The 14,246-nt window shown below is 42.5% G+C and overlaps 1 protein-coding gene across 1 annotated transcript; it reads right to left on the minus strand.

Annotated features, from left to right (window-relative positions):
* Nucleotides 1-244: 244 nt before the first annotated feature.
* Nucleotides 245-4,558, minus strand: LOC140520079 (early lactation protein). Its single transcript, XM_072633727.1, has 3 exons — nucleotides 4,425-4,558; nucleotides 714-929; nucleotides 245-402 (listed from the first exon to the last, which is right to left on the minus strand). The coding sequence occupies exons 1-3, from the start codon at nucleotides 4,495-4,497 to the stop codon at nucleotides 380-382; spliced, it is 312 nt and encodes a 103-aa protein (XP_072489828.1). The 5' UTR covers nucleotides 4,498-4,558; the 3' UTR covers nucleotides 245-379.
* Nucleotides 4,559-14,246: the final 9,688 nt, after the last annotated feature.

The following is a 14,246-nucleotide window of genomic DNA, read 5'->3' on the forward strand; positions in this document are numbered from 1 at the left end:
CAGGTGGGTATCAGCCAGGAAGAGCAGACAGGGTTTCTCTCTATTTTCCTTTCACCTTGGAAGTGGTAGTAGGGACTGGGAAGGTCATTCTGGATTGTGTGAGTCACCCACAGCAAAGAAGGGACAGGTTTCTGGGAGCACTTCCAGTAACTCATGATCATTCAGGGGCTTTGGGGTAGGAGTGAGCTGCAAAGCCCATGATGATCTCCTCAGGATGTGAAGGATAGAGGCGTAGACCTCAAAGTGCTGTTAATGCTTTATTGTACCAGAAGAGGGAATCATAGAAGGAAAGAAACAGGACAGCATCACCAGAGTTTGGATGGCAGTAGGACTGGTCAAGGAAGTGATGTGGTTGCTCCCAGAATGGTCAACATCAGCTTCAGTTATTATTGTTCCTGTTCTCTGTAATGGAATTCACAGTCAGTCACCCCACTGGCCCTTGAGCTAAAGCCAAAGCTCCCTCAAGTGACTGCTATCACAGTTGCTCCCATGACAAACAATATCACCTCATCTTCATCAACATGTGTCTTTCCACCATCTTCACCATCAGTCCCTCCATGGCCGCCATTATCATCATTGTTATAAACTCACCATGGCTGTCATCATCATCATCATCACCCCACACCCCTCATCCCATCACCCTTAGTAGCAACCTTTTCTATTCTTATTCCAGTGCCAGATAGGCATTGAGGAAGTAGGTGACAGTCACTTACTGTTGCGTCTGCAGGTCTTTAAGCAGTATTCCTCCGAGTTAAAATTGTTCCTATTGCCATTGCAGCCACTGTAGATGAAAGTCTCACAGGTTCGAGAGGTTGTGTTGTAGAAATAGTGAAGAATTTGAGAACTGCAGTTACCCCTCACAGGTGGGAGCAGACATAAAGATGGAACCAACAGAGATAGGTTCTCCAGGGAGTTCACTTGGATTTGGTCTGTGGATGCAGGGAGGGAAGAAGATGAGAGGATGAGTGTATAAACTCAGCTAATGTCCACTGGTGCTTCATAAGCTTCTTTTCACTGGAGGTCACTGAGTGGAGGTCGAATGACCCCTTGTTAGGGACATTGTTGATGGGATTCACAATTTGGCTCAGTGTTAGACTAGATTTTTTTTTACTTCTGTCTATAGATGTGTGAATAGGTGTTATAATGTACATCAGCAGTTGGTTAAAGTTCATTTAAATAATTAGTTAATGCCAATAGGATAGAGATAGGGCTTGGATTTCATTAGTTTTTGGGAACTCCTCTACCAATACGGATCAGCACTTTCTCTGAGGGTGCAGCTAAGTGGTGCAGTGGTTAGAGGTCTAGGCCTGAAGTTAGGAAGACCTGAGTTTAAATCCATCTTCAGACACTTACTAGCTATGTGACCCTGGGCAAGTCATTTAATCTTATTTGCCTCAGTTTCCTCATCTGTAAAATGAGCTGGAAAAGGAAACAGCAAACCACTCCAGTACCTTTGTCAATAAAATCCTAAATGGGGTCAGGAAGAGTCAAACACTACTGAAACAACTCATCAACAAACTTCTCTGAAACTCATAGAGGACACTGAGCAGTTAAGAGTCTTACCCAGTCTCACAGAGCCAGTATGTATCAGATGGCAGACTTGAACCCGGATCCTCCTGGCTCCGAGTTCAGATTCTAGTCACTATGTCATGCTAACTTTATAATGCCCTTAACCACTGCTAATGTCCACTAATAATGAGTTAACAAGAAAATTATTATATTTCTATCCTCAACTTAATCAATTACTAAGGTTAAGAGGCTTTGTGGACTAATGACTGTCAGACAGACTCCGAATCAGGAAGATAGGAGACATAAGTTCAGGTCCTGCCTCTGACTCGGTGACTTTGGGCAAGGTGTTTAGCCCATCAATTTCCCAGGCAATTCTATAAGTTGCAGAACAGTTGAACTACATTGGTAGAGAGAGTTTCTGAAGTGACAATTCCCTTCACCAATAAAAACAGAGCTTGAAAAAACAAGTAGAGAATTGTACTCATTAGAGACTTTTTAATGAATCAAAATAGTGATATCCATTCATCCATATATACATGTGTATATACATGCACACAAATGCACATCTGTACATACTTGGTATAGGTAGATGGATGGATGAATAAATGCAAGGATGGATGAATAGATTAGGTAGATAGGTAGATAGATAGATAGACAGACAGACAGATAAATAGATAGATAGATAGATAGATAGATAGATAGATAGATAGATAGATAGATAGATAGATAGATAGATAGATAGATAGATAGATGATAGATAGATGAGTAAACGTCCCAGGCAACTCTTTAAAACTCAGGTGCAGAACATTAGCAGTGGGGCTTTCCCCATTAAGGGTTCCTTCCTTTCCCCATTAAGATTTCCTCTAGCAATGGACTCACACACAGAGATGTGGTACATGTAGACGCTTAGACTTGGGAGCAAAAGAAGGCAGTTTATGATTCTGACAGATCCATCACATATCATTTGAATATGCTAATGTATTTCTGTCACTGAAATAAACAAGTCATTAAGAAAGACCATAGAAAGACCATTGATTTGGGATCAAAGGGTCTGGGTTTGAATCCTGACTTTACCATTTTTACTACCTGTATAACCTTGGACAAGTGATTCCATTTTTCTGGACCCTCGGGTTTTTTTCTTGTGTAAAATGGGATTGGACTAGATGTTTTCAAAGGTTTCTTCCAGCTCTAATTGATCTTCTGAGAATAGGTTCTACTGTTGGAAGGACTCTCTGGCTGTCACCTGTATTCAAAAGTCCCTCCTAGCTCTGGCTTAGGCAGTGATGGCTCAAGGACCTAAGCAAGCATTATTGGGACTTCTTGGCCAGGGGAGAGGCTCTTCCTTGGTACCCTTGGATTGTTCTCTGCACAAAAAAGGCTTCCTCTCCTTAGGATTAGGGTCAAGCCTGGACAAAATTATGGAATCAGTAACTTTTGTCTTTGGCTTCCTCCGATCTGACTTATTCCTGCCCTGCACTATTGCTGGTCACTCTCTGCTATGTGGCATCTATGCTATTACAGCCCCTCATTACTTCCTCACCACCTTCTTTCCATCCCCCACCCAAAAAAGGGACTGTGCTCTCAACTGAATCTGCCAAAGACAACATGACTCAAAAAGTAGATGCTCAATGACTATTTGTTGATTTGATTTGTTTACACTTGAATAGTAGATAACAACTATTCATTTGGTGTTAAAAAATAATCCTGGGTCGGAAGTCTGGTTCCTTTCATTTGAGTCCTAACCTGATAATAACTTCTCATTTACTTCCTGTAAGTCATTTCTCTTTCTTCAGCTCAGTTTCTTCATTTCTAGAATAAGGGGCTTGGATCAGATCATCTCCAAGTTCCTTCCAGATGTGGCATTCTGTTCTGAAATCCCTCCTAGATATTCTTTGTTCTATGTTTTAAGATACTTTCCAGCTCTGATATCCTGTCTTGGAAGGATTATAGGTTTTTAGTTGGAAGGGGCCTTAAAGATTATCTAGTTCAACTTTCTTCATTTAACACATGAAGGAACTGAAATCTAGAGAGGATAAATAGTTATGGAACCCAAAGTCAGAGGTACAAAGCAGTAGAACAGAGGTGAAGCTGAATCCTCTTCCTCCCAATGTGGTCTTCTGCTTGCACGATGCTTCTGGTACCTTTGAGAGTTGATATTCTATTGGCTAATTGACATTTTACACTTTATGATCTAAGATCCCTTCCTACCTAGTCAGTATTCTATTTCTAATGGACTTTGCTAACTCTATGATCATAGTTGGGAGAGACCTTAACATTCTATGATTCTGTGGTGTCAAGATGACTTCTGAAGATCACAGGGTCTGGGCTGGTCTCAGTTTCCTCATCTATAAAATGGCTTTGGACTAGGTGACCTCTGAGGTCCCTTAATGCTCTTTTCAGCATTCTAGCTGTGAGGACAGAGAATTAGGGGATATGGTTTTGGAAAGCAAAATACACTCAATGGTCCTCAGTTAACTTCCCAAAGACCAGCATGTAAAAAACTGGTTTGATTTCTGCAAATGTCCCCAACAAACTTCCTTTTAGAGTCATGCTCTGTCAGATCTGGGAGAGATCTTAGAATATAGAATGTTAGAGTTGGAAGATACCTAAGAGGTCATCTGGTTCAATGCCCTCACCTTATAAAGAAAAAAATAGAAATTTAGAAAGAAAATGCCCAAATGCTGATTTAGAGTAATTCTAAGGTTCCTTTCAATCCTAAATCTATGAACTCATGAGCCCACTAGGTCAGGCTAGAACCCAGTTCTCTTGGTTCTCAACCTGGAATTCTTCAGAAGGAACTGTTCTATGCTGACTCCCTCTCAAATAATATCGAGATTATGGGTAAAAAGTAGAATCTTAGTAGTCCCAGCTGCTGCCATGATTCCTCCTCTTGGGGAGGGGAGGGTGCTACTTACCTAAACATTTTTCTGAGCTGGTCATGCCAGCCAGGCTGAGGGCGAAGTAGAGGGCAACGATGGTAAATTTCATGGTGCCACTGGTAGACTACACTTGATTAGTGGGCTTGAGCCCTTGGGGTTTGTTTTATATCCTCAACCAAAGTGGGGAAGAAAAGGGAAATTATATCCTGTGGCAAGGTAGGTGGGGGATTGGTCATACCCATCATATGACTTGGAGGAAGACATGTTCCCCACCTCCCAACCCCAGGCAAAAAGTTTTTGTCCAGAGGAACCCAGCCCCTACCTTTGGGGTATCTGGCAAGGCTCTGGCCCAGGTAGCCTGGAGGGGCTGTGCATAGATTGGACAAACCCCACTAGAGTGAAAGCCAGATTATCCTCTGGGCTGCCCAGGTATCAGCCTTACCTGCAAGCTGGCATCATCTTTGGAGCTTCTGAAGGGTATCTGAGTAGCCTTGGCATGGGAGATGAGAGTGTCCAATGAGGCAGGGGCATTCAGAGGCAGAGGAAGATCGGCAAGGAGAGCAGAGAGGAGGCATAGCATCTTTAACAGTCATCCAGTCTTCGTTAGTGGATGAGGAAGCTAATTTAGGTCTTTTGACTCTAATGCCAATATTTTTTCCAAGACACTCTGATGCCTAAGTGTCCAGCAGTTCCCAGAACCTGCCTCAGGCCCTGGGAAGCTCTGGATGGGGAGAAGCTATTTCATCATAAGGCCCAGGGGGTCCTGGGAGACTGCCCAATAGTGTCATTTGATGGAGAGCCAAATTCTATGCCCAATCCCCTCTTTTTCTGGCCCCAGCCCTACTAACCCTTGCTGGCTCGGATGGTTTTCAAGGTTTCTCCTGGTATATTTTGGCACATATCCTGGGGGAACAAAGTGGGGCAATGACAAACCCTAATTGTTGGGTATAGAGATGTGGCTCCCTAGCCTGCAGGGTTTCATCCTCATCCTTACCTCCCCATCCCCATCCCTCTTCTTGTCTAAAGCTGAGCAGGATGCCTCTGCTCTAAAACCTGAGGTACCCTGGAGGGGAAACACTTGGTATTGGAGCTGAATGGCATATGCTCATTCATTGTCCAGTTGGCACCGTAGTAGCTCTCCCAGGAATGCTTGAGTCTTCTTGGCCTCCATACTACAGGGAATGGACCAGGCACTCTGCCAGACCCTTGGTTTAAGGCACTGATGCCTCAGATACCTTTGTTGGTATTTATGGGATGAAAACTCACTCAAGTTCCTGGATACTGGGACACACTCTACAAGGCTCATTGTAATTGCTGGCATTTATACAGCACTCTATACAATATCACTTTATACCAGTTATTTAATTTCACCTTTACAAAAAGTCTGCAATGTGGGCAGTGCAAATATTACCACCACCACCCATCTCTTCCTTATGTTATTCCTGTAAAAGAAGAAACAGGCTCTGGGAGGCTCAGTGCTCTGCTGTCACATAGCTAGTCAGTGGGGGACCCTGGACTTGACCCCAGATCCTCTCATTCCCGGGGAAGTGTTTTTTCTACTACATCACCTTTGCTGTATCTCTCTGAGTGCACATTGAGTCCCCGCTGTGTGCCTGGGCCTGGGCTCAGTGCTGTGGGAAAGGGAACGAAGGAAGAGATGTCTTTCCTACCCTTAGGGAGCTTCCCTTCTAATCCAGGAGGGAGAGAATAGAGCTATAAGTGGTTATGGTTGTTGTCCTTCATTCTTGAAGAGGACCAATATGACATCACATGATAAAGTGAAGTTTCATGCATCTGACTGTGACTGATCAGACCAATATAAGCTTGGAGTGCTCTACACAGGTTGGGCACAGATAGTCCGTGTGAACATTTGGGGTGGTTGCTCTAAATTTGTGCATCCTATGTTTACTTTGCACTGTCTCAATTCTGCTTTGCTCAAAGAGCACAGAACTTTTTCTGATGTGGGCATGCCATCCTGAGCAGTCTTGTGCCTGTTTCTCCCATGTCACATAATCAAATCCAAAGTTCTTGAGAGAGACCTTGAGAGTGTCCTTGTATTGCTTCTTCTGACCACCATGTGATTGCCCCATACAAGTTCTCCATAAAATAATCTTTTTGGCAAACATACATTTTTCATTCAAACAAGATGGCGAGCCCATTGGAGGTGTGCTCTCTGAAGCACAGTTTGAATGCTTGGCAGTTTAGTTCAAGCTAGGACCTCAGTGTCTATCATGCTAGGTAATCTTCAGAATCTTCCTAAGACAAGTTGATATCTTTTGATTCATGCGTAAATTGGATTTAAGTGAGGCAGAGTTGCACGAAGTCATCAGCCTCTCTCTCTCCTCCAGAGTCATTATAGTCCAGTGGCAGGACAGTTAAGACTCTGATGGCTCAGGATGCAGTGGATAACCTTGGCGTCTTTGTCCAACCAAGCTCTAAGCGCTCCACATTGTCTGCTTCAGCTGCCTTCATGGCCGTTCAATAAATTGTTCTCATTCGTCCATTCCACCAGGAGAAGTCTTCACATGCTTGGGGTAGACACCCCCTAACTTGCCAATGGGTTTGAGAACCCTTGGTTACCCTGAACCTGGTTTGGTCCACCTGCCAAAATGGTTTCTTGGAGCACAGGTGAGAGGTGGGTGGAACAGGTGAACATCAAAGGTGGAAAGAGCCCCAAAAAGGGCTCGGCAGCCATCACACCAAAGGCACTGGTCCTCCTTGCACACACCCTACACCCCACAGTTACAGGTAATCAGAGCTCAGAGGACTTTAGATTACCTAGTCCAACCTCCTTCTCTTAAAATTTGGTTATTTAAAGAATGAGCTTTATTTTTGTTTGTTTTTATGTTATAATTATTGCTGAATACTCCGTTCTCCACCGTGAAATTCCTTCAGTTGAATCGTTCCTTGTATCAATAAAAAGCCCAATTAAATAAGCTGTCCCAGGAACTGTATCTGACAATGCTCTGCCCTCCCAATCCCTAACTTCTCTGTAAGAGTCCAGGGGTGTGTTTTGTTATCAGATTTGGAGGACCTTTATTTTTAAAAAATTATGCTGAGTTTGACTTCCCTTTTAGTAACCTTTTAATCTACATTATTTTAATCACTATGTATGTTCTCCTGGTTCTAATTATTTCAACCTGCTTCATTGCAGGCACATCTTTCAATATTTTCTCACGTTTGTCTTTTGGCATCATACAATAATACTTCCATACACTCATCTCCAGGCATTGTGCCCCAGCAGCTAGCAGTATCCACCTCGGAGCCAGGAAGAATGAGGTTCAGTCCTGCCTCCTTGACACACACTGGCTGCATAGTCTTGGGGCAAGTCACTTAACCTGAGTTCCTCCAGGTAACTTTCTAACACTCTTAAGTTTAAGAGAAGGTGTGGACCTGCATTGGAAGAAGGAATTCCTAATAGGTGGCTCTCTATTCTCTAGCCTGCATTGACATGTCATGGTTTGTTCAGTTGTTCCCCGATGGATGAGAACCTACTAATCTCCTTTTTCATTTTACGGAGGAGACAAATGAGTTTGGGGGAGGGAGAAGATTTACTTTGAAGGCCACACATCAGTCTGGACTAAAACTCAGGTGTCCTGACCCATTCTAGTGTTCTGGCCAAAGGCTATTGGTGGTCCAGAGTTTAACTCAAGAATCAGGATGCCAGGGTCCTGGTTCTAATTCTGCCCCTGACTTGATCTGTGACTTTGAGCACGTCACTTATCTCTCTAGGCTTTGGTTGCCTCATCTGTAAAACTACTAACATTTATATGGATATTTAAGGTTTGTATACATACAAATGTATACAAATCTTTAACTGTTATCTATATCTACAATACTATCTACAGCTATAGATACATGTATGTGTCATAATTTCACTTATATATAATCTCATATATGTATGCTTATGTACAATTATTATAAGCATTATAATATAATTATTATATAATTATTGTAAGTTATAATCAGCAATGTACAATATAACAGAGCAGCTAGTTGTCAAGCCTGGAGTCAAGAAAATTCATTTTCCTGAGTTCGTATCTGGCCTCAGACACTTACTAGTTGTGTGGCCTTGGGTAAGTCACTTAACCTTGTTTGCTTCAAGTTTCCTTATATGTAAAACGAGCTGGAGAAGGACATGGTAAATCCCTCCAATATCTTTGCCAAGAAAACCCCAAACAGGGTCACAAAAATCAGGCATGACTGAAAAACTACTGAATAACAACAAAATTAACTATTATCATAGTACACAGAATTCATAACTACATGGAATTCTACTTCATTTTAGTGCTCTTTTCATCTACATTATTGTAGTCACTCTAAGTCATTTTCTTAGTTCTGTTTACCTTGTTCTGTATCATTCATATGTCGCAGTTTACTTAGCCATTTTCTAGTCAATGGGCTAATTTTCTAATTAATGAAACTTTGGTAACCAGTTGGGTTTTTGGAGGTAGGACAAATAGTACTACCATGAATATTTTAATATTTTTTTGGATCTTTGTTTCTATTTTCCATCTCCTTGGACTATATGTGGGATTACTGGGTCAAAGGGTATGAAGAATTTGGTGACTTTTCATAGATAGATAGATAGATAGGTATAGATGGGCTGAGAGAGGTGACTCCAAGCTAGTAAGTCTAAGGCAGGGTTCAAGTTTAGGTCTTCAATGACTCTAAGTCCTGCACTATATTCATTATATCATTTAGCTGCCTTAAAAATGGGAGGTGTAGGGCATGGGAGGGGTTTGGACTAGATGATATCTAACCTCCCTTCCAGTTCCTACATTTAATTTGATTCATCAAGAATTTGACTGCTATGTGTAAGACCCTGCTGGAGGCACCATCAGCCCGAGACCTCTGGTGCTTGGGCCTCTGGGTCTCTGGGGAAGCCAATGAACAGTTAGTTCTGCTTGGCTTGGGCAGGGTTGGTGCCCCAGGCTTGTCCTGAGAAGGGAGTTGCTGAAGTGAAAGGCTAGATGACTCAAAACTCCAAGGGGCAGAGTTTGTGAATGAATTGTAAAGAAAATGGAGTTTGAAGGTCTGGGTTTAAATTCTAATTACACTTAGCAGTTGTGTGACTGGGCAAATTCCTTCTTTCCTGGCCTCAGTTTTCTCATCTTTAACCCAGAGGAAGGGAAAAAAGCATTTATAGAACACTTACTATGTGCCAGGCACAGAGCTAAGCTCTTTGTGCAATTATGATCTCATTTAATCCTCACAAGAAGTAGGTGCCATTATTATATCCAATTTACAGTTGAGGAAATTGAGGCAGAGGTTAAATGACTTGCCCAAGGTCATGCAGATAGTAAATATCTGAGGCTGGATTTTGAATCAGGTCTTCCTGATGCCAGGCCCAGTGCTCTAACCACTGAGGCACCTCGCTGCCTCCAAGTAGATTGGACTAGATAGTCTCCAAGGACCTGGGTAACCCTGACACTGTATAATCTTATGATTAGGATTAAACTCTGTTTAGCTTCTGAAGTCCTTGGAGACCTGGCTCCAACCTATCTTCCCATCGTCACTGGACATTCCTCTCCTTCCTATGTTCTACAATCCAAGCCAAACTGGCCTTTTTACTTTATTTTAAGTTTTCTGTTCCTCACACAAGACACTGCCTCTCATCTCTGGGCCTTTGCACTGGCCATCCCTCACACCTGGAATGCATTCCTTCCTCACCTCCACTGCACAGAATCCCACACTCAAGAAGCAACTTGAGCATCTTCTTCTACCCAAGGCCTTTTTTATATTTCCCCTCTTCCCACCAGCACCAACTGGTAGTGCCCTTCCTTGTATTTAACAATTTTGTATTTACATGCTTATACCCTTCTTATATTCATTCGGCATATACTTTCATGTGAATTTTTTGTCTCAGTAGAGTGTAAACTCCTGATGAGTGGGGATTGTTTCATTCTTTGTACTTGCATCCTCAGTATGATGTGGTTTAGAGTTGGGAGAGCTGCTGGTTCAGGTGTGAAAGAATTCACATTCTTTTAGCCAATGGAAGCCTTTTATTTTACATGAAAAAGCATCATATGCTTCCTTAGTAAGAAAGCTAACTGAGACTGACATTTGGGAGAGTTGAGCTTATACAGAGGTTTCAGAGTGATGGTGTAGTTTTAGAGGTTTTTATGGAAGTCAAAGATTAGGGACGGGATAAGGGAGTTGGATGACAGGATAGGAGCCACAAGATAAAGGAGACAGGGGAAGTTTATGACCCAGTACGGGGAGAGACAAGGAATTTTATGGTCCAGGATAAGGGGGAAGTTTTATGGTACTTCAGAATAAGGGGATGAGACTTTAGGATGCCTTCAGGTTAGAGAATAAACTAGGGGCTAACCCTTAAGGTACCATTTGTATCCTTATCAAGTACAGTGCCTGGCACATTTGACCCTGTGGACCATACTGTCCATGGGGTTTTCTTGACAAAGATACTGGAGTGGTTTGCCTTTTCCTTCTGTAGTAGATTAAGGCAAACAGAGGTGAAGTGACATGTCCAGGGTCACACAGACAGTAAGTGCCTGAGACTGGATTTGATTTCAGGTCTTCCTGATTCCAGGCCCAGAGCTCTGTCCACTGAGCCACCTAGCACGTAGGAAGCACTTAATTTGTCTTTATGGATTAATTGATTAATTGATAGATATCATCTATGACTTTTTTGTGGGGAGAAAATTATGCTGTGAGAGGAAAGCAGTAGGAGGTAAGGTAAATCTCTTCTCTGAGACCAGTATTGGCCTTTATAATCACATAGTGTCCTACTTCATTTTAGGGTTCTTTTCATCTACTTTATTGTAATGATTTTGTATATTGTTTTCCTGATTTTATTTACTTTGCTCTGCATCATTCATATATCACAGTTTGTTTAGCCATTCTCTAGTCAATGCTGTTCAATCATGTCCAACTCACCATTTCCTTCTCCAGCTCATTTTACAGATAAGGAAACTGAGGAAGACAAGGTTAAGTGACTTGACCAGGGTCACATAGCCAGTGAATTCTGAGGCCAGATTTGTACTTAAGAGGATGAGTCTTCCTGACTGCATGTCTGGTGCTCTATCCACTGAGCCACCTAGCTGTCACTTCTCTAATCAATAGGTCCCTACTTTGGATTAAGTTCGAGTTTTTATTGTTGTTTATGTTAGGACAGATAGTGCTATTATGAATATTTTGATACTTTTTGGATCCTTGTTTCTGTCCTCCATCTCTTTGGTCTATATGTGCAATTTCTGGGTTAAAAGGTATGAAAAATTTAGTAATTTTTGTCATGTTACAATTCCCCTCTCCCACCCATCCCCAATTCATAGCTTTACCAACAATGCATTAGTATGCTTGACTTTTCATAACCCTCCCAATATTCTCAGTAGATTTTTCAAGGCCATGTAGGGTAGTATCCTTAAGAATTCTGGAAATCTGAACATTATTGGCCAGCCACAGGCCAGGCTGTGGTGAAGTGGTGTTGTGGGTGCCATCCTAACTCAGCACCATAAGGGCTATTCATTGACTTTGAGCCCAGTGAACCCCAATGGAGGCTGCCCTGAGGGTGGCCTTGGGATCCTGGGAAGGACTGTTGTTCTACTTAACCTCTATTCCCTACCATCTGGCCCAACTGGATCCTTCAGCCTGAGGCCTTCCTTATATTCCTTAGTCTGAGAGGAAAAAGAGGCCCTCAGGGAATACTGAGTGAAGAGGGTATTGGCTGGAGGTACAGAGGGAGCCACTCTCAGACTCCAGCCATACCTTCTGCAAGGCTCCTCATGGTACCTTTGGCTGCTGCATAAGTAGGGGTCTGGTCTATTAGGCAAGCATTACAGGATGAGCTCTAACCATAGCCTTCTTCCTTGTGGTGGGCAATGGGAAGAGAAAACAAATAATCCTAAAATGTAGGAGTTAGAAGGGCTCACAGAGACCAACCCATTCATTTTATATATGGGGAAAAAGGAGGCCCATGGAAAGGGTGGGGATGGCCTGTTAGAGGTCATATAGTAAATCAGTGGCAGAGCCAGGACTGGAAACCTGATCTAATACCAAGAGGAAGGATTTCTTTTCATTTGCTCCAGAAGCTCTAGAAAGAGTGGTCACTTTTCCCCAGTCACCAATATTTCTACTTGAACAACCTGTTCCTCCTTGTGTGTGAGATTCATATTTATAATAACAGAGAAGCATTGGCTTCTCTGATTTGGCCAAAGAAATAGTTTGAACAAATATCTGGATATCTGGATAACTAAAATCCCCCATCACTGCCTCCATACCTGCCTTGTGATCTGTTTCCTAAACTTATCTATGTTCCCCTTCTTTTTTAGGTGGCTGATGATATTCATATAGTAAACATTAATAAAAGTATTTTCACTCTCTCATTCATTAGATAGAAAGGATAGAAAGAACTCTGATGGAATAAAGTAGATATCCATTCACTCACACTCTCAGAGTCCTTTTCTGCTCTCTCATATTCCCCTACCTCTGTTCCTCTGACCAGCAAATCCTCCCAGAATTCATGGAATGAATGAATGAAAAAATACTTTAGTGCAAAGTTCTGGGGCTCCAAACAGAAAAAACAGATAAATAGAAAAGCAAGACAGTTTTCACTCTCAAAGACATCAAAGACAACACATCGGGGAGGTTTAAGTTTCAAATTAGTTTGAAAGGCCCTATGGTTATGAGAATGCAATAGCAGAGCAGATGATAATGTGTCTTTCTTGGTGTCATTCCCATTGATAAAACCATAGATGTATCCAAGGTTGAACCATTTGATAGTTCCAAGGAGGCTGGTGTTGAGTACTTTCTTTTCTAGGTCTTCAGTAGAAAGACCCAGTAGATCTGAGTTTTCTGAGGCAGCAGCAGTCGTAGTGCCTGAAGAGTCAACGTTGCCAGATCATAAATCCCCAATGATTTCTTCCCTGTACAATGATTGTGAGAGCTGGGCTGGAAGCAGGGCTTCTAGGAGTGGGGGAGACTGTTATTTCTGGGGTTGTTAGGCTCAGAGTGCTGAGTCATCAAAGAGAGAAAGTAGAAGTTGAGGTGGTAGCAGTAGTTTGATCCACTCGGCATATTTCCTGCCTAGTTGGTGACAGTTGGTCTGCCTGGGTCTTGGGTTTTGACCCCTTTCTCCACAGGTTTGCTCCCCTGGATATTGGTCTCAGGGGCTTGGCTGGAAAAAGGACTGGTGGTTTGGAAGGTACTGATATTTCTAGGGCTCTTGGACCTCTCCTCCAAGAATATTTGTGTTTCAATAGGCAACTAGGGGAGCTAAAAGGATTTCAAACCTCAAAAGAAACAAATGATAATAGATGGGGAGAGGAAACAGTTTTGGACAGATAGCATCACTCCATACCTCCTAAGTCATACTACATATGTCTGTTTTCCCTACAAATAAGAACAGGACTAGAACCAGGAGGTAGTACTCAGGAGTAGCAGCATTCATTACCTTCCCTTCCCCCAAGTACTGCCACTCGGTCAGCTACATAACTGGACAGATGAGATAGTAAAGTATCATCCAAGAGGCAGGATAGTCTAATAGAAATTGCATGGCCTTGGAGTCCTGGGTTTCAATTGTAACTCTGACACTTACTAACTATGTGATATTGATGCTTTGGGTCAAGCCTGACTCAGGTTGGTCTAGGCTAGAAAGAAATAAAACACCAGTAGTCCATCTAACATTTAACAAAAGGAGGTTCACTGAACAATACACGAAGTTATATTCAGCAAGAATCCAGCTTGGTATAAGTTGAGCACAGCTCCTCTGCCTCTGTATTGACCATGGTACTATGACTGGTATAATAGGACAGGCCCAAGGAGCCCCTGATTCTTTGTGTACTGGTTTTTGTACTTAAGCAACCAGTTTTCCTGGTTCCAGCTAGGTGATACAGTGGA

Source organism: Notamacropus eugenii, chromosome 1, assembly GCF_028372415.1.
Source record: "Notamacropus eugenii isolate mMacEug1 chromosome 1, mMacEug1.pri_v2, whole genome shotgun sequence".
Taxonomy (NCBI): Eukaryota; Metazoa; Chordata; class Mammalia; order Diprotodontia; family Macropodidae; genus Notamacropus; species Notamacropus eugenii.

Excerpts from the sequence above, each read along its gene's own strand:
- LOC140520079 (XM_072633727.1), bottom strand. The coding sequence starts at position 4,497 with ATGAAATTTACCATCGTTGCCCTCTACTTCGCCCTCAGCCTGGCTGGC. Across the intron at positions 930-4,424 it reads CAGCTCAGAAAAATGTTTAG|ACCAAATCCAAGTGAACTCC; the intron begins GTAAGTAGCACC and ends CTGCATCCACAG. Across the intron at positions 403-713 it reads AAAGACCTGCAGACGCAACA|AGAACAGGAACAATAATAAC; the intron begins GTAAGTGACTGT and ends ATTCCATTACAG.